Raw genomic sequence first — 20246 nt, 5'->3', positions numbered from 1 at the left:
AATAACATGTTCACGCCAGAGCTTATAGAAAGGAACAAGCTCCTCTATTGTGGCCCTTCAATATAACCAGTGACCCTGATTTAATGTCAGCACCCCTGATTGTAAGCTCTCTATACATAGAGTGGGCATGACGTGGTACTGATCTAATGTTAAATACAAATGGTGAAGAATTATAGGCAAGGAATATAATAGACCTTGAGTAGAAACAGATTGTCCACCAGTTTAGCAGTTTACTCAGTGCTACTCAACAACAGTCAGCTGCTCTAAAGCTTTAGGTTACAAAGCTAGGGTGTTTTTTCACATGATCTGTCCTACAATGATCTCCTATGGTGTATGCTGAAACAGCAATAACATCATGTACTGGTCATAGACTTCATTCCTAAACAGAAGGGTGAACTGACAATCTTTTTTGCATTGCTGAATTGCTCATTGATGAAAAATCTGTATACTTCAGTGTGGGAGCAGTGGATCCTTCAGTGCAAACTCCACACAGAAGAACCCCTTTATTTGGGTAAAACTTTCTTCATATTATCTTCATTGCTTAGTACTGGGTTGATGCATTACCCTGTCTAATACAAACAATGTAGGAACGATATAGTATTTCCCAAACTGCCCAGAAAATGAATTTGCCCTTCCCTCGAGGAATGCTTGTAATTACAGAGGGCTTTATATGTAGGGGGCTCACACTGAGCTTGTAACTGCAGTGGAGTGGGTGAGGTATTGTGTAGTACACCACTGTCCTGCACTAATTAAGGGGCATGTTCTTTCATGGAATAGAGTTGTTTCCTTAAAAATTCCATGAAATGTCCTTGGTATCGGTTTAAAGGATCCTCCCCAATTTCAGGAGTGTTCCTATATTACAGAGCAGGTAGCCTATAATTTTGGGCCATAGATCAGTCCTGGTTGACATTCCCAGAATTCTTACTTGAATTGCAATGATTTATGTGCTAATCTGATGAATTGAAATGCCAAATGTTTGGCAGTCGGGGGCTCTGTTTAAGAGTTAAATGGAAAAAATGTAAAAGATAGAGAGAGATACATTGTCTGGGCCGCACAGGCAATGTGGCACATCTCACATCACTACAGAAAGGGGAACCACCATCCCTTTTGGATTAATTCCTTACATAGTACTAGAAACAACATTGTGTTAATCTAGTACACCAGTGTTACATGGGCACGGTATGATTATATTGTTTGTGTAGTTTATGGTAAATCATATAGTCAGTATTATTAGTAGTCAGTAACTATGACTAGCCATGAAGATGCTATATCATTAATACTACTTGGAAGCAATAGAGTCGTGACATTGCATTAATCAATGGTGCACATCATAATAGTAAACTTTATAATCTATATATATATATATATATATATATATATATATAATATGCTTCTTTTTTCTTTTTTTCCTCCGCCTTTCTTCCTTATTTAAGCAATTACTGTAAATCAGCTTTCTGTGTCCATTTCTCTATTGATAGCTGAGAGATACAGATGCCTGATACAGTATCTAATGACTTAACTCCTTTGGATAGTCTAATCTTCTTATAGAGCTGAACCATCAAGGGAAATATTCTGTAGCTATGGAAAGAGCTAATCTCTAGCCTGCTTATCTATCTGAGACCTCAGAAGTCTTTCAGATACACTGCTCACTACAGGAGAAAGACACAGAGAAGTCAAGAAGTATATTACAAGTTGACTGCTTTCACCTGCTTTATTCATTTCAGAAAAAAAAGATATTGCTTTGAAGATTTAGTTACACTTTACACAACTGGATTCTTTTTGCACTTGAACTTTTGAGACACACACCTATTAATAATTCTGACACATCCCATAGGCTTGTATTGAAATCTCTAAAGATTATTACAACAATAATTTCCCCGGTCTTTGCCCTCTACAGTTATCTGCTGAGTCAAGGCATTCCTTACCTAGCCTGTCTTGGTCTTGATATGGTTAAAAAGCAATGTTTTACAAAAAAACATAAAAAATGTGTTGGTTTGGTTGTCACTGTTTTTGCTATGTGAACATACCCTTGAGCTGTGGTCATGCACTGTACGTGGTTTCTGAACTGAGTGGCAGATCAGACTTAAAGTGCACCTTTAGACCTATGACCTTCTGCAATAAGCTCTCTTATGTAAAACCAGCTCACATAACCTTGTAGCTTAAATCTGCATATATTAAAAGGCAGCAGATGGGCTGCTGGGGGGATCTGGATTTCTCCAAGTATAGAAGCAAGTAATTAAATGTATATAGAAGATACTTGAGATGGATTTGATGCCTGCACAACAAAGTCATAAAACGCTAGCGATATGAGGATACAGTCTCTGGTGTATACTAGTCAAGTCAAATTAGCATATATAAAAATATGTATATGTATGTTATTAATTAAAACCCCCCACCCTGCTGTGATTTATTGATTGATGCACAAATTACAGGACGATGTGAGAATATTTAAGGACAAATATAAAAAAAAGGAAACATTTATTTTATTTACAGTAAAAACAAAAGCCTAAAAATAAAAAAGAAAAGCATTAATAAACTAAAAAACCCAGGTGTTGAGGCAATATGCTGGCACTGCAGGGGTTACACAGTAGTGGAATTAAACTGGACAAAATAAAGTATTCACACCCTGGTAATAATCATTATAGATAATCACTGTCTATTTATTCTTTGTTTGCTTTGTCCTGTATTCCCCCTCCACTTTTCTTTTTCTCATTTGCTGCGTTGCCAGAGGTTAAGCCCCTAGGCAAGGAGTATACTGAGAATCTCACCACTTATTATGCATCCAGCCATGAATGTGACATGTGAAATACAACAGGACGGAAGGATATTTTGGGCCTTTATATACAGGCGGTCCCCTAATTAAGAACACCCGACTTACATACGACCCCTAGTTACAAACGGACCTCTGGATATTGGTAATTTATTGTACTTTAGTTCTAGGCTACAATCATCAGCTGTAACAGTTATCACATGTGTCTGTAATGAAGCTTTAATGTTTATTCTGATTCTTATGACAACCCAACATTTTTAAAATCCAATTGTCACAGAGACCAAAAAAGTTCTGTCTGGGATTACAATGATAAAATATACAGTTCCGACTTGCATACAAATTCAACTTAAGAACAAACCTACAGACCCTATCTTGTATGTAACCCGGGGACTGCCTGTATATATATATATATATATATATATATATATATAACTAACTTGAAGCTGATTGGTCCCAATGCAAAGTCTGTGTCAGGCCCCTGACAATAATGTATAGTTTTAGTACTAGTCTTCTCATATGTGAAAGTGACTCCTTAGAGGCGCCTTAAGCCTCTTGGGCCTAGTTGCATCCAGAGCCTCTGCACCCCCTTAAGTTACACTGTTCTATCTATCTATGTATCTATATATCTATCTAAATTTAAGAAAACAGGGAGCACTCCATTTAAGGTAAAAAAATAGTAAAAACTTTTTTATTCCATGGTGAGTAACAATAACAGGGGACGAAACGTCGCTGTTATTGTTACCATGGAATAAAGACGTTTTTACTATTTTTCTATCTATCTATCTATCTATCTATCTATCTATCTATCTATCTAATATCTATTTAATATGTATCTATCTATCTATCTATCTATCTATCTATCTTACTCTCTGTCTCTATTCATGTGTTCCTGATTCCCCTACTTCAGTTCCTATAACACTTTTAGTGACTATTGCAAGTGAAGAAATAATTGGCTAGTAAGACGTGAGTGCTGTAGAAAATTATTCTTAAGTAGATGGAAGTCAGATGGGGGTGGAATACCTCCTTTGACTGCTGCTGCATAAGCTCCGTTCTTTAATATACACTTGAGAGTTTCTATTCATTTTCCTGACCACATGCGGCAATGCAGATTCGACATCCCTTTTTTCCTTCCAGATTATAAAGACTTTTTACAACATATAGAATTCAGTACTTAGGCTCCAGGCGACTTGTGAAGATGAGATTGCAGGCTATGTTTGACCTTACAAATTACAATTTCTATGATGATTAATTCTGAAAAATAGCATGTTAAAGACTTAGTATAGGCATGCATACTCTGATGTCGTTATTCACATGTGACTAGTAAAATGTGTAAAACCTTATAACAGTAATATCCATTTTCCAACTCCTTATGGGATTTCTTTTAATGTAAAATGGTGATATTACTCTTAGCAGACCTAAGAAAATAATCCATTTTACATACTCTTTTTGGAAATTGTGAGTAATGGTGGTTCCCAATTTTGAACCCTCTTCATCTTAGACTGAAAATTGACTATAATGAGAATTTTTTGCTTGGCATCCTGCTTATTACTAAGGATTGTCTAAAGTAGACAACTCATTTATAGATAAATGAAATCTTCTCCATGGGTTGAACTGGGGTACAGTTCATACTGGTTTAGAATACACATTTTCATATACCCTATTATGGAGTTTTAGTGAGGTTCTTTGTTCAAGATCCAATTCTCGTTGTGTGTAAAGCAGCTACAAAGAGCATTTCTGAAGGCCTTCTGCTGTCCAAAAATTTAGCTTCTTTGTAATCTTCCCTGTTGTGGCACTCTAAGGAAGAGTGAACACTTCCTGTGGCTGTACCTACAAGCTTTAACTGATCACTGGGGGTCCTAACATAGTGATACTGCTTATCCTTAAATCAGCCTGATAAGCTTCTACGAAGGGGCAACCCTTTTAATGATAGTGAAGCATATAAGTAATTACAAAACCTCTCTGAAACATACTTGATGTCTTTTTTAGGTTAAAGTCATGGTTAGGATCTGTCCTTCTCAAGGATTTCATGACACATCTGAGTCCATGTCGTTTTTAAAAGTTGATCCACGGAAAAAACAGATAACTCTTTATGATCCGTCCACTTGTGGTCCTTCCATGTCAGGCCACAGAAGAGCTGTGGTTGCTGCTCCAAAGATGTTTGCTTTTGATTCTGTGTTCCCTCAAGATGCTTCTCAGGTAAGTCAAGGCCATCTACAAAAAACATTTGAGTGAAATCTTCCTTTTCCCAATTATACACATTTACACTCAGAAGGAATATCCCACTTCCAGACAACTACAATAGGGCTAATCTCACAAAAATCACAAAGGGATTGGTCAATTTGAGATCCAAAAGTTTGATTCTACTTCTGCCATCGGGAGAGAGTTGGGAAATCATCATACACATAAGGTTGACCAGTCTACCATACAAAATTATTGTATGTCCCAATTACAAAAGTCATATACTTTCTACCCAATCAACAACTAGAAGAATTTTTGACACCCATTTCCAACCATTCTACAAGGGGAACCACTGATATTTTAGTTCCCACCCAAGACCTTCAGCATAAACTTTGGGTTGTTATCCTGTGACAGTGAATGTAAAATCTATGTATTTTTCCACTGTCTGTAAGATTTTCCTCCCTTCTTTTACCAATTCCATAAACCATAGATGTAGAGCACAAAATTAGCATCTTGGATCTGAACCAATCTTTGATCTTCCTGTAGGCTGAAGTTTGCGCTGGGACTGTTGCAGAAGTGATCCAGTCTGTTGTGAATGGTGCAGATGGGTGCATATTTTGCTTCGGTCATGTCAAGCTTGGTAAGCTCCCAGATTTGTTACAGTTAATTATATGTCAGTCTCTTAATTACATGCTGTCGGTATCTGGTTCAGCAAACATTGTGAATGCAAATAGATTATAGCTTTTAATTACTTACAAAACTCGCTTCAATTAATTTTTTCAGCCGTGTTATGAAATCAATTGGAAATTTTTAAAATTCCTAACCAGTGAATATAATAAAATAATATTACGATATCTCTGTGTCTCGTGATTAGTGCTGTATTCATAGCGTATGGAAATACAAGCCTTGTCAGGGAGTCTAAATAGTTTCTTGGAAAGAAAGTGATTCCAGATTTTCTGGGAACTGGCCATGATATTTTTAGCTTTTTGTTGGTGATTTGTATGACAATGAGTAGTTGCTTATACAGCCAGATGACTCCATTGTCATCTAATGCCGCTTTCTTTTTAGGTAAGACGTATACGATGATTGGCAAAGATGCCTCTACACAAAGCCTCGGCATTATACCCTGTGCAATCTCCTGGCTTTTCAAACTAATCAACGAGAGGAGAGAAAAGACTGGAACTCGCTTCTCAATCCGGGTATCTGCTGTTGAAATCTATGGAAAAGATGAAAACCTTAAGGATTTATTAGCTGAAGTAGCCACTGGTAGCCTTCAAGACGGACAGTCCCCTGGGGTGTATCTTAGAGAAGATCCAATCTGTGGAACTCAGGTATAATAACAATCCATGGATTATTTATTTATACATTTTATTTTCAAATCTCCGACTTTGTTTCGAATCTCTTTCTTTTGAGCCATTATAGATCCGATGAAACTCTCTCTTGCCTAAAAGCCAGAATCCCTCGTCCCTAGCTATCCATATTTGTTTTTCTGATTGCCCCAGAGAGCTCAGCAGTTGAGGAAAAAAGCGCACCCTTATCCTAATTAAGTGATTTTTTTCTGTATGTTTTCAGCTTCAAAACCAGAGCGAGCTGAGAGCCCCGACGGCAGAAAAAGCCGCTCACTTTCTTGATGCTGCCATTGCTGCTAGAACTACCAGTAAGGTGGATTGTGATGAGGAAGACAGGAGAAATTCACATATGCTGTTCACTCTTCATATATACCAGTATCGGATGGAAAAAAGTGGAAAAGGAGGAAGTATGTATAAAAAGGAAGAACATAATTCTCTAATTTTTACTCTCTATAAAGTGGAAGTGATGATCACATAGAAATGAATCCATTTGTAGTATTTCTTCTAAGCTTAAGGTCAAAGAGTTGTCCAGGAACAGAAAATCATGCCTTCTTTTATCTGTAAACAGCGCCACATCTGTTTATAGATCGTTTTTGGTATTGCAAATGTGTTTTTGCAAAAAAATCAAGCACAATTTTACAATCCTGGTTTGCAATTGTAATGAGGTCTGAGAAATCAATCTACCGGTTTACAGTATTTGGAGTTTTTAACTCCATCTTTGCAGACCAGCTTAGAGCAAGGGTCACATCTAAACTAGGGCCTGATTTTGCCTCTTCATTGTTTCTTAGCATTGCAGGGAGAAAAGGCTTGGCCCAGCATCATTCTGATTTTGCTATAGTTCCCCCCTTGTGTATAATTTGGACCATCTGTAAATTTAGAACAAATGTGTATTAGGAAGCGTTACATTTGGTTTGTGTTACAGGTGCATAAAATATTAACACTATGAACAGGTCCATGTGAAACAATGGTGCTTCCTACTTTGAACAGTAGAAGTGCAGTTTCCGAAAAGGTTTATGTGTACTAGGGGAATACAGAAATGGAAGGAAGTGGCTATAGTTTTAAATAATAGCTGAACTTTGTATGGTTGTAAAGTATTAAAAGGTCAAGTGCGGCACTTCCCTCTGGAGATATTGAGTAGCAAACATAGGCTGGGTGTAGAATCCTTACAGCTTTATAAGGGTAAATGTATGGATTTCATCAATATGTGTATATAGCTTTGTGAGATCTCCTTTTAGCTTTGTAAAGACCTTAATTTCATATGATAAAATGGTGTCATTCTTTTTGACTAGTGTCTGGAGGACGCAGCCGATTGCACCTTATTGACCTTGGGAGTTGTGAAAAAGTGCTGAGTAAGAGTCGTGATGGAGGAGGAGGCCTCTGTCTATCTCTGAATGCTCTGGGTAATGTCGTATTAGCCCTTGTGAATGGTGCCAAGCATATCCCATACAGGTTAGTGTGGTGTACTCAGTGTATATTACAGTCTCTGAACACCTTACAGTATTTGTTGATTTATATGGATATAATATGTGAATGCATAATGCTATGATATTTGACATAAGGATTCCTATCTTTTCACTGTTTGTAAAAACCCTATTGTAAAAGGCAGAATCGGTCCCCTGATCTGCTTTATCACCATTATCACCATGTTTTAGGACATGTTTATTAAAAAATCTTCTTCGCATTTTTCTGATTCCTTAATGTACTAATAGTGTTGGGTTTTCGGTGACTTAAAGGGGTTATCCGGGTTTAAAACATTTTTTATGGCCGGGCTGGGGAGGGATAGTTAAACATAATAAACATGGACTTACCTCCTCCGGCGCCGCCGATGTCCCGTGCCGCGGTCACTTCGATCCGTGCCCCTGTAAACAAACAGGGGCACGGAAGCCGCGCACAGGGAGCTTCCGGTCCGCGTTGTGGACGGCTCCTCCCATCCGTCCCTATCTCTCAGCGTTGTAAGCACTGGGAGATGGTGCGCATGGGAGCATCTGGCCGGCCGGAAGCTCCCTGTGCGCCGGTGTAATGAAACCGGCACACCGAGAAGACGGGCCGCGGCGCGGGACATCGGCAGCACCGGAGGAGGTAAGTACATGTTTATTATGTTTAAATAGCCCTCCCCAGCCCGGACATAAAAAAAAAATTAAACCCGGATAACCCCTTTAAGGCTGCTTTGGATCCCCAATAATTTACACTGTGCATCTGCCAGGGTGACCAAAGCCGATTCAAGTCACTACACCCAATGGTGCCTATACCTCATTCCCAAACCTTCTTACAGGTTCCCTCTAACCTACATTATGTTCTATAACTTCAGTAATCTATAAAGATTCCTTTAGTTGCTTAGAAGAAAGTAGACCTTTAATCAGACATTATAGACATGGCATATTTGCTATATATCATGGATTCTGTAAACCTGCTGAGTACGCTGGTTCCTCGAGAGCTCTCCATCTACATTATGATTAGCACTAACAACTTCATTCCTTAAATTGTTTGCAAATACTGGTGTCAAAAATGGAAATAATTAATCCCTTAGCTGCCAGCGGGGGCAGTAACCAAGTTGTCTTAAAGTTTATTGCAGACTGGACAGGTTAAATTACAACTGGCTGTCATTTATAGCATTGCAAACAGCTGGTATTTTTAATGTAATCCTTTTACTTGCTTGTTGGCATGCCCTTACAATACTGAAATAACAAAAGGAATGTCTCCAAATGCCCAGTGCAGAATTTTAATTCGCCTTTCCCCTTGTTAAATAGGGACAGCAAATTAACTATGCTTCTGAGGGAATCTCTGGGGAATATTAACTGCAGAACAACGATGATTGCCCACATCTCAGACTCTCCATCAAATTACCCAGAATCCCTCGCCACCGTGCAGCTCGCTTCAAGGATTCACCGAATGAAAAAGAAAAAATCCAAGGTTAGTCTGTTCTTTCTTTTGTACTTTCTGTAGGAAAATATATGGGTTACAGTATAAATTGTCTTCTGTATTAATAGTTTTCAGAGTTTTATCATATTAAAGAGAAAACAGCACATTGATGTCCCGTCTTTAGGGTACGCTCTTAGTGTGTGACCTCTGTGACTCCTATTAGGCTGCACAAATTATTTTTAAGTTATTCTAAAGTAAATAAATGGCTTTATGTTTCATACTTCCGCCTATGCTGAGACTGCTTGCACATGGCTGTATTTGTACAGCGTATCTACCTCCAAAATTAAGATAAAATGACACAGTTATGTTGTGATTGCTTGTCTAAAAACTCAAGTTTTTATATCAAAATTGAAAAGTTATAAAGCGGTCAGTTCTATATTTCTGGAATGAAATGTCTGAAATGTGTAATTTATTATGGCTTTTAGACCATTTTGTGCCTTCTCCCAAATAGTATGAGAAAAGGAATATTACCTCAGCTATGGGCTATTGCTTCGCATGGAAAAGTTTCTATGTCAAAAATAATGCAGATGTGCCAACCTTTTTGGGCAGTGTTCTGAAGTGAACTTGACAATATATGATAATAAATGTGCAACTAGACACAACTAGTACAACTAGACATTCTTATACCACATCAAATGTATCACTGAACATCAGAAACAGTGATAAATCTCATACAGAAAGACACTGTCTAGTTTATTTTTGCACTGGTCTACTTTGCCACCGTTTCTATAATTCTCCTCCACTGTTGCTCAGCACTGGGCAACCGTATGTGTGTGCTACCTTTAAGGATCCCTGCCCAAGGCCTTGTTGTTCCACTTTAGCAAGATGCAGTCTTTGTAAGCCACAATTCCAGAGGCATAAATCCCCTTATGCCTCACAATTCTCTGATGATTAATTTCTTAATAAATCTTTATCACTTGTTTATGTATGATTAATTGTAGAAGTACAGCAGAGGCCATGATAAGCTTTTTGTTGTATTTGATACTTGGTTGGGCAGGGTAGCAATGATTAAAGAAGCAAATCAGTAGAGCTTAGATATATTTCTCAGACTCTTAGGTCAGAAGGAGTGGATGATACTAAGAATTGCAGTTGTCACATTCTAAGCATACTTTTCTTGATTTTCTAGTATGCATCTAGCTCATCTGGAGGAGAAAGTTCCTGTGAAGAAGGCAGAGCAAGAAGACCTCACCATATGAGACCGTTTCACCCAAGGACAGTTGTACTTGATCCGGATTTTCCAGCACTGGGAATGCACAGTGATCCAGATTATTCTTCCAGCAGTGAGCAGTCATGTGACACTGTCATCTACGTTGGTCCAAATGGAGCAGTTTTATCTGACCAAGATCTGACAGATAATGAAGGTCCTCCAGAGTTTGTCCCTATCATTCCTTCCCTTCTCAAGAGGAGGAGCAAAGATAATTTATCCAATCTTCGGACTTCTGATAATGATCACTTAAAATGCAACACATTTGCTGAGCTGCAAGAGAGACTTGATTGTATAGATGGCAGTGAAACTCCTTCCAGGTTTATCCATGAAGAACTTGCCTCAACAGCTCTTATCACTAAAGCCATGAATTACCAGGAAAATGTACCCTCTATGCCACAACAAGAAAAGCTGCCACAATCGCCTAGGAAAGGACAGATCAATAATAGTGTATCTGCTGTTCCATGTACTTCTTCAGGGTTGGAAACAACTTCACCTCAACATACACATGAGCATCCTCAACAACATGCCAAAGCTGAAACTGCACGGTTGGACTATGTGTCAGATAAAGATCAGTTGACAATCATAGAAAATCCAAAAGGTCCATTGCTATGTAACAGCAAATTACAGGAACAGCCAAAATTATTTACAGATCCATCAGTGAGAGAAAAAAACCTCCTTACAAAAAGACCTCTTCCAAGTCCTGCACCACCACCTCCTCAAACAAACTCTCAAGTTAGCATGGAATCATGTAGTGGTGTCAGGACACCTCCTGTGGGAATGAGCAGAATGAGGAACCAGGACAAGCACAATATACTAGGCAGCACATTTCCGGTTATTAAAAGCACTCCTAGGCAGCCTGGCCCAGTTGAGGTACGCAGGTTTTGCTCAGCAGTGAAAGGTAAAGGATTTGATCGCGATATTGTCACCACCACAGTAACACTGCAGAAGCCTGTTGAGCTTAATGGAGAAGATGAACTAGTGTTCACCGTTGTCGAAGAAATGTCTATAGGTGGTATTCTTGATAATGGTAGACCATCCAGTATAATTAGCTTTAACAGCGACTGCTCTCTGCAGGCTCTTGCTTCTGGATCTAGACCAGTTAGTATTATCAGCAGTATAAATGATGAGTTTGATGCTTACACCTCACAGATAACCACAGCCGGTGTCAATATTGATATTGTGGTTCCCTTAGTCGAGGATCAATGCACAATCAGTAGCAGACGCTCTTCTATAAGCTCATGGCTGAGTGAAGTCAGTATCTGTACAGTTAAAAGCGATGGAGCACAGACGTACGACACTTTAATTCCACACTTATCTCATAAAGATGATGAAATTGTGGATTGTCTGGATTTGGATACAGACAAAACAAATATTCATATTGGCAGGAATCTGAAAAATTCTCTCAACGATAGTGGTTTTTGCTTTTCTGAAATGGACAATGACAGTATCAATTCCAGTATCACATATACTAGCAATGAGAAGAGCCTTAAGACCTCTGAGCTAACCAAAGCTATGCCAACTGCTCATCAAGCAACTAGCCAATCTAGAGCTTGTAGCACCTGGGGCACAATTTCATTAGAAACGATCCATTCTAGTCTTCCTCGGAAAAATAAGCCTACCTCAAGCACAACACATGCTAATATATTAACCTGCAAAGAAAGCATGTTTGAAGACCCATGGACAGTGCGACAGGATAATTCTTTAGAAGGGAGGACTGAAAACCAGACTTTTTCTGCAAAATCGTCCACTTTGGTTACAGACAATCAATTTAAACTAAGCTCAAAAATTGCACAAACCAGTATGCCTAAGGCTGTAAAATCCCAAACTACACTGGGGTGTTCACAACGGGTGGTAGATGGCTGTGAAGTGGATCCAAAACCTTCCACCAAAAAGAATGAGCCCCTCACAAAAGTGCCACAGCTTAGGAGAGGTGCCACAACATTAGGTGTTGTAACAAACTACAGTTCCCAGTCTGAGCATGGAATCAAAGGAACCTCTGATGCTATGTCTTCAGATGGCAGTTTAAAACTAACAGGCGCTAAGAAGACCATACCACAAAAGACAAGTATGTTACCAAGACCAGGTGGGACAGGCCCTCCTGCTCCTCCCGTACGCAAGTCAAGCTTAGATCATAAAAATAATCCTCTTCACTCAAATAGTCTTGGCAGGTTAGAAGGAGCGGATTACAGCAGGTCGGCTTTTAATTTAGAAGAAGATTTGGAAACACAACTTGGCAGTAAAATAGCTAAAAGTGACCATTCACTGCCCAAAGCAGTATCGAGCTTAAAGAGTAAATCCAACAAGTCTGAGAGTGTTCAGCGCTATGGAAGCCACATGTCTCTGGAGAGATGTGAAAGTCTGACATCTGTTGGCTCAAGCAGGAATCGAGACAACAGCAGTGTCAGTAACGTCAGTAAGCTTGGACGATCAGTACCAAGACTTGGCAACCCACCAGCATCTAACACAATTACCTCTCCACCTTCTTGCAGCGCTTCCACCAAGAGCAACCAGGCTAAAAGTTCTCTTTCCCAGAAAGCTACAAGTTTAAACAAAAACCGCAGCCTTTCAGCTAATGGGATGAAGCCTCTTAGCTCTTCTGTAAAGTCTCTTAATCAGTCTAATGGCAAATATTCTGCAATACCCCCTAGTGGAAAAGCAAGTTCGAGATCGGTGCAGAGTGGGAACACTAAACCTGCAAGAGGAACAATTATGGGCACTAAGCAAGCATTAAGGGCTGCCAACAACCGGGTCAATGAGTTGGCTTCTGGTGGTACTAGCAAAATTGGTCACTTCCGTGGATCGACAGACTCTGATAGTGGAAATGACAGTGGTATTAACCTTAGTGATGAAAAATCTCCGGCTCCTGTGCTACCTTCACCTTACAGTAAAATAACAGCCCCAAGGCGTCCCCAGAGGTACAGCAGTGGACATGGCAGTGATAACAGCAGTGTGTTAAGTGGAGAGCTGCCCCCTGCAATGGGAAGGACAGCCCTTTTCTATCACAGCGGTAGCAGTGGTTATGAGAGCATGATCCGGGATAGTGAAGCCACTGGAAGTGCATCCTCAGCCCATGACTCAATGAGTGAAAGTGGAATGTCATCTTCTGGACGACTAAGGAGTTTAAAGTCTCCAAAGAAAAGAGGTAGTGTGCATGTTATATTCATAAACAAACTTATGTATTTTTCATCAAGTATTCTTTAGTATACTCTTATGATTTTTGTTTTGTTTATATATTTTCATCCTTCTTTTCAATGCTCTGTTGGCATGCAAAGGATTGATTGATCCATCCATTCATTCATTGATTATTCCTAATGTTTTTTCATAGGTCTTCAGCGGAGGAGGCTTATACCGGCACCTCTTCCAGAGGCTGCAACAGTTGGCAGAAAGAATAATGTCACTGGCCAATGGGTCGACCTCCCACCTTTGCCAGGCACTTTAAAAGAACCTTTTGAAATCAAGGTTTATGAGATTGATGATGTGGAACGTCTGCAGAGACACAAACGTGAAGAGCCAGAGGTTAGGAGATAAAAAAATTTTTATTGTTGGGAAAAAATTAAATTCTGAAAATTCAATACATCTTTCTTTGGAGGACCCAGCGCATTCTAGTTTTACATGGACAGCCCATTTGTTTCACTGAGACTTAGATTACTTAGATTTAGTTTTTAATTAAAATAATTTAAAATGCACTTTTATATACAAACGTAGAAACTTGGATTTATTTACTTTTGATTGTCAGAAAAGAGTGTAGAAATCGGGCGATACCTTTTTGAGGCTAACTGTTCTGTTCGTCAGACATGATAGTAATAGATAATGTCAACATATCTACTTGGGAACCAGTGTTTATTTCACGTGAATGTGATCTCATGATGAAAGTGGCTGCTAAGCTTGTGGTTAGTCCAAATGTGCCAGCTATGCCATTTCGAGTGGTAGAGTATTTACATAGAAATGTTAATAGAAATGGTAAAAATATCAGATCCACACCCAGACTACTCATCAGATTCCATTTCTAAGATGTTTGGATTAATGGGATTTTCTTTTTAAGAAAACCCTTTCAAATACCCTATAATGAAATTCAACATTAATGGAGGGGGAGGGTAATCGTTACACCGAATTTGGACTTAATGTTACTTAATTTGTCATTATTTAATATATATACCATAAGTTTGATCTAAAATCTAAATAAATATACCGTATATCTATCTAATTTATTGGTTATGGAAATGTAACTTTCTTTATCTTTTTTTCTTTTTTCTTTTAGCCTTTCCAAGACATGGAAAAGGTAAAGATCTATTTGTCTTTTGTTCATTTGTTTGTCTGTCCATTTATTGATTTTCTGAAGTTCTTTAGGTTCATCAGGTTGACTTGGGATGTTAACCACTCTGCAAGTCCTTATGGACCTGTGGTGTCCCGAAATCGCCCTATATGTCCATGAGAGCAAAAAAAAGTCTGTACTTAGATGTGAGCCCTAAACCCAGAGTCCATAAGGATCTGTGGTTAGTTCATTGTTCTAAATCTTAGAACTTGTAATGGTTTTTAAACCAATATATTTTTGCTTATTATTCAAATACCTTACTAAAAGTAAATCTGTTCAGAAATATTGTTTTTTTTTTTTATAATTTTCAATTTATTTTGTGCTAATTTTTTTCCTAATTTTTCATATTCAATTTCAATATAGTATAGCCAGGGTTTAATTAGTCCGCTCCTGGAAGTTTTTATTTGTCTTGCAGTTAATTGAGGGCAGCAAAATCCATTATGTGATAACATTGGCATAGAAATACCAAAAAATACCTTTTTCTTAGAAGAATTGTGGTTAATAGCGATTTTGTGTATTCCAGAATTTTCCATGCTCAATAGATTTTTTTATTTATAGAATAATTAAAGGCACAAATTGCTCAGATCACCCGGAATGTAAAGTTTATCTGACATCTCTGCATTGCTGATAACATCTCTTATCTATCTTCTTAAGGGTCTGATGTACTTCAACACCAAACTGAAGGTTGCAGAAAGACGTCAACAGAGAATCAAAGATGTAAAGGCAAAATATGAGATGTTGAAAGATGAACTGGAGGAGACAAAGGCTCGACTAATGATGGATCCCAACAAGTGGAGGGGAGAATGTAAGTAGTGACGGTCAATGTGTGCTCACGTGGTAAATGTGGTGAAAGGTTGTTATTACCTGGCCTGACAAATAAATGAATATAGCAATGATATACAGGCAGTCCCCAGGTTACATACAATATAGGTTCCATAGGTTTGTTCTTATGTCGAATTTATATGTAAGTCGAAACTGTATATTTTATCATTGTAGATCAAGACAAAAAAAATTTTTTCCCCCATGACAAGGAGTTTCAAAATTTTTTGCTGTAATTGGACCAGGGATTATCAATAAAGCTTCATTACAGACATTTTACAGCTGGTCCCTGCAGGCTATGACTGTAGTCAGTTATTAATATCTGATGCACCCATTTAAGTCTTGTGGGGAATGGAAGATAAGTAGAAGACATTCCGTTATCCTTCCGTTCATTGGCATAACTTGAAGCTGATGGGCCCCAGTGCAAAGTCTGTGCCAGGCCCCCAACTATAATGTATGGTTTATAGTACTAGTCTTCTCATATGGGAAAGTGACACCTTATGGGTCCCCTTGGCCTCTTAGGCCCGGGTGCGACTGCACCCTCTCAAGTTACACCCCTGCTTCCGTTCATGTTCCATATTTAGTTTCTGTTTATTTAGTGAAAGTATTATATGAAATTAACATATTCTATATAATTGTGCCATTCGTAGAGTATGATATCATTATAGTGGTCTTTTAGAATAATGATGTTCATTTTTCTACATTCCAACAGTTGATTTGGACCCCGATATTGATAAAGAGTCTCAGGAGTACTTAGAGGCATTGGAGCAAGTCACAGAGGATCTTGAGCTCTGTGTTAACATATGCAAATCTCACGTCATGATGGTAACCTGCTTTGACATTGGATTGATTGCTGATCAGCAAGATGGTGGAAGAGAAGTCGAAGTATGAAGAACCTGAAGAAGAATCCGACTGGTAGAAGACAATAATGGACATTACGAAGTTGTATTAGAATGGCTCTGCATAGTGCAATGAAGAAATGTACATCAGAATGTGAAAAAGTTAAATTGGGAAGAATGTTACTGGATTGTTACCGATGATGAATTGTAATGACTTAGACATGAGTATGGTTCCTTCTTTATAATAGGCGAATCCTGATATTCTGCGTTATTTGGCTTTTCAATGAGATGCCACCATAGGCTGCATTAGGTTCAAATGCAAGAAACAAAGTAGCCACAGGGCTGATAAAATGTTCAGTGGCACTAAAATATCAGTGCAAGAATTGGTTCCAAGCCCAATTCAAAAGGGATTTCCCTGCATACCAAGAAATTCATCTAGCAATGGTTCCCTAAAGTGGTGACAATAGACATGTAGCTTTGGGGTGGAATCAATTAGGAAAATTAATGAATCCTGCAAAGGCTTGTGTCTTTGATACAGTGATAGCCTTTTTGCTTATAGGGTGTTGAGCAGCTGCATATATGATGGGTCTGACAATAGCCAAATGTGGCGTTGTGATTGACTAAAAAAGTTGGGCTTCATTCAGACAAGCAAAATGTACTCATGTTTAATAGTATTCCACATGAAGCACTTGGACTCCTTGTTATTCTGCTTAATCTAACATTATGGCAACATATCCAGTAGAACCGTGGAGCTCCAGGTTTTAAATTCAGGGTACTTATAGGTACAAAAAATCTGTCTGAACAGGCCTTAAAGAGAAGATTACATCCTAATGAGACAACACAATGCGATGAGAGGAGTAATGAGAGATATAGAAAAATGTAATGAAAAAAAACAAACAAAAAACATCACATTATGCGTTAAAAAAACATAAATAAAGTGCCTTGTTTTCTTATGAATTTTCTACATTTTTTTGGTGCTAAATTTTCGAAGCCAGCAAACCTAAGTAGACCATTAAATGTAACGACATTTATATTGTACAGTGTAATTACTTGTAAAAAAAAAAAAAAGGATACATACAAAAGTTTTGTAGCAGGAGCAATAAAGAGAGGTGTTTCTGGGTCTGAATTTGCCTTCTGATTTCACAAAGAAAGCAGCGAAAACGTAAAAAAAAAATGTTTCCATCTTTTAAAGTAAATAATATTTTTCAGTGCAATTTATGTGTAAATTGTTATTGATTATGTTTTTCCGTTTTATACAGTCCTCTACCCAACTACAAACATTGCTCTTGTATATTTTACAAGCCTAAGATATGACCTGCACGTGTGCCGATTGTTTGGACTGTACTATACTGGCCATGGTGCAGCGAAGCATGGATTTTTTTTTCTATTAAACACTTTATGCATTTTTTTAACAAATTTTTTACAGTTTTTATATGGAAGGCAAAAGCTCAGGTTATACCTATACATGCTGCATGTGATGTGTGCATTTTTTCTGTTTTGTAATGGATGTCTCGAGCACCGATTGTTGTATGATTGCCAAACACTTGCAAAGGTTTATGTGTGTATGTAATATTACATTTCATATGGAGTCATATTTTCTGATCATCTTGTTTTTTTATATGGGGTTTTCAAAACCTTTGTAAAAATGTATAATATCTTACTTAAACTTTTATCTGTGAATAAAAGATGCATTTATTAATATATATTCTTCTCTCTTTTTTGGGGATATTTATATTGAAACTCAGATTATTAGAAATAGAACTTTGATTTTCCATATTTTCCTGTCCAATAAAAACAGTGTTCTGATAAAACATAACTTTTTTCCTCCCCCCCCCCCCCCCAAGATTCGGGGACAGTAATTTGGGGGAAGATTTATCAGGGACAGTTTTCTAGCATACAAGACCTGAGATAATTGCAATGCCTTCCGAACCAGCAAGCATTGCAATTAATTTCCCCTTTATGCCACCTCCATTTCAAGTTGAAGTGAAAGGGGTCAAGCTGAATGGCCATTGGTTAATAGCGCAAGGGCAGAATTTTACGCTGCGCAGTGTTGGTTCCAGATACATCAGGACACTGGAGCCCATGATGCATCCAGCGACGCTTCGTGCTCCAGAATACGATCAATCCTCCCCCTAAGGCCCCTTGCACACTACCGTGTATGACAGCCATATACTAGTTGTATGAATGGCAGCTAGCTTGTGGCCGCCATAGAAGTGAATTGTGCACGGCATGGTACAGTGAGAATAAATTTGTCACTTTACCTTACCGGTGGCGGAAAAAAAGATAGGGCATTCTCTATCTTAAGCCGTATGTACGACACAGCTTCCATGAAGGTGGAGAGGGGAGGGGTGAGGAGCACTCAACCCTCCATCTCTCCAACCAAACATATGCTACATCCAGGTCCTGGCCCTGGGTGTGGCATCCATTTGTGTGAAAGGAGCCTACGTGTTAATTCGCTCATCATAGGCATGTTTCAGTTTTTGCAGTGTACAGGGCATTGTTCCCCAACCACCTTGCCATGGCTCAATGTTGGGCTGTGGATCGTGGAAGAGGGTGGTACAGGTCAGTTGGAGGATGAAGGTGTGGAGTTACCCAGTCACGTTGTAGTGAACTTCACTAGATCTGTTGGCAGTGGAAGGTGTTAGAATCTATGCCCAGGCACCTCCATCTCTGCTCACCTCATCCTCTTCTTGACCTACACCCTCTGTTTCATGTGGGAGCTGGTCGTGTAGTTTAGTAAAGAAAAGGCAAGGATTTTAACAGATGCCATGCAATTTTGCATTTTTTTCTGGCTATTGGTTTGGTGTATACCATTTTATACACTTCAGCAATGTTAATCTTCAAAAAGGCACATTACATATTGGGTAGATAGCCCAATAGCAGGTGTCCTTAAAAATATGCTTGGGCTGCTCATCATAACTTGTCTTTGAGGCAGATCCCTAGTGTGTACATTTTTATTGCTCTCTGTAGAGCAAATGGAGAATCTCCGTTCGGTATCTATGACAAAGGGTCCATTTTCTTTGTGTTTTCGATAAATGGCACTACCTCAGCGCAACAATCCCTTGATTTCTGATGGCTAGTAACAATATATAACGTGGGAGCAAAGAGGTCAGGATGAAGCAATAAATAACGTTATGTACCGTTTTCCAGGTCATTGCTTGTTACCGTTTAATTGTCAAAGTCATAACCAATGATATACAACAGACACATCAGGAGAGAAAATAGTGCTGCTATCCCAATGGTGCGGCATGGATTTACTACTGGAGTGGAAGCCTCTGCGCGGATGTGAGAAGAACACAAACATTTATGGCTTAAAAGCTTTAAATATAGTTTACTTGTACATCTTTGTTATGTATGAAAGCAATAAACATTAAACGACTAAAATTATACAGCCAACAGTAATAAAAGAAACCGTGAGCTACCGTGCTGCCGTTATCAATTTGTTTGTGCTTTTAAAAATCTATCAGCCTATTAAAAAAAATATTTCCCCTGAAATTTAATATGGAATTATATCATAGTAGCCAATGATCGGTAAACTTTTATTTTTTCATAGCATGCAGAGATTCCCTTTTGGCAGGTATAAATAAAAATGTCACTGCACCCTAGTTAGGACTATGCTGGATTACTTCTCACATGGATCCTGAGAAGGCGTTGGGTTTTCATTGAAGTTTACAGTATTTTGGTGACACAAATAGTGCTGATGGCTCAAGAATAACAGATCCCCTTTCATAAATAGTGTCTTAAAGGGGTTGTCCACTTGCAACAAGTCATTTCCATGGATTCAGAGAATGGAAAAGTTATCTGTGTAGATCCAGAACATGAGGGTCAATTGTGACCCAAATGAATTGAGCAG

General features: G+C 38.5%; 1 protein-coding gene across 4 annotated transcripts in view; it reads left to right on the top strand.

Moving 5' to 3' along the window:
- KIF26A (kinesin family member 26A) overlaps positions 1-18066 on the top strand; it is a 103517-nt gene extending 85451 nt beyond the window's left edge. For all 4 annotated transcript variants that reach the window (XM_072115910.1, XM_072115908.1, XM_072115909.1 and 1 more), the window contains 11 exons: positions 4757-4966; positions 5495-5588; positions 6017-6279; positions 6521-6704; positions 7587-7746; positions 9045-9207; positions 10343-13565; positions 13749-13939; positions 14682-14702; positions 15390-15540; positions 16267-18066. In XM_072115910.1, coding sequence (XP_071972011.1) covers positions 4757-4966; positions 5495-5588; positions 6017-6279; positions 6521-6704; positions 7587-7746; positions 9045-9207; positions 10343-13565; positions 13749-13939; positions 14682-14702; positions 15390-15540; positions 16267-16445 — 4839 coding nt within the window. In that variant the 3' untranslated portion in view covers positions 16446-18066. The remainder of the gene's footprint in view (positions 1-4756; positions 4967-5494; positions 5589-6016; positions 6280-6520; positions 6705-7586; positions 7747-9044; positions 9208-10342; positions 13566-13748; positions 13940-14681; positions 14703-15389; positions 15541-16266) is intronic.
- The last annotated feature ends 2180 nt before the right edge of the window (positions 18067-20246 follow it).

The sequence above is a fragment of the Engystomops pustulosus genome, chromosome 7 (genome assembly GCF_040894005.1).
Source record: "Engystomops pustulosus chromosome 7, aEngPut4.maternal, whole genome shotgun sequence".
Classification (NCBI taxonomy): domain Eukaryota; kingdom Metazoa; phylum Chordata; class Amphibia; order Anura; family Leptodactylidae; genus Engystomops; species Engystomops pustulosus.
Note: the sequence above shows the minus strand (reverse complement) of the source record. Positions and strands in the feature narration are given on the sequence as shown.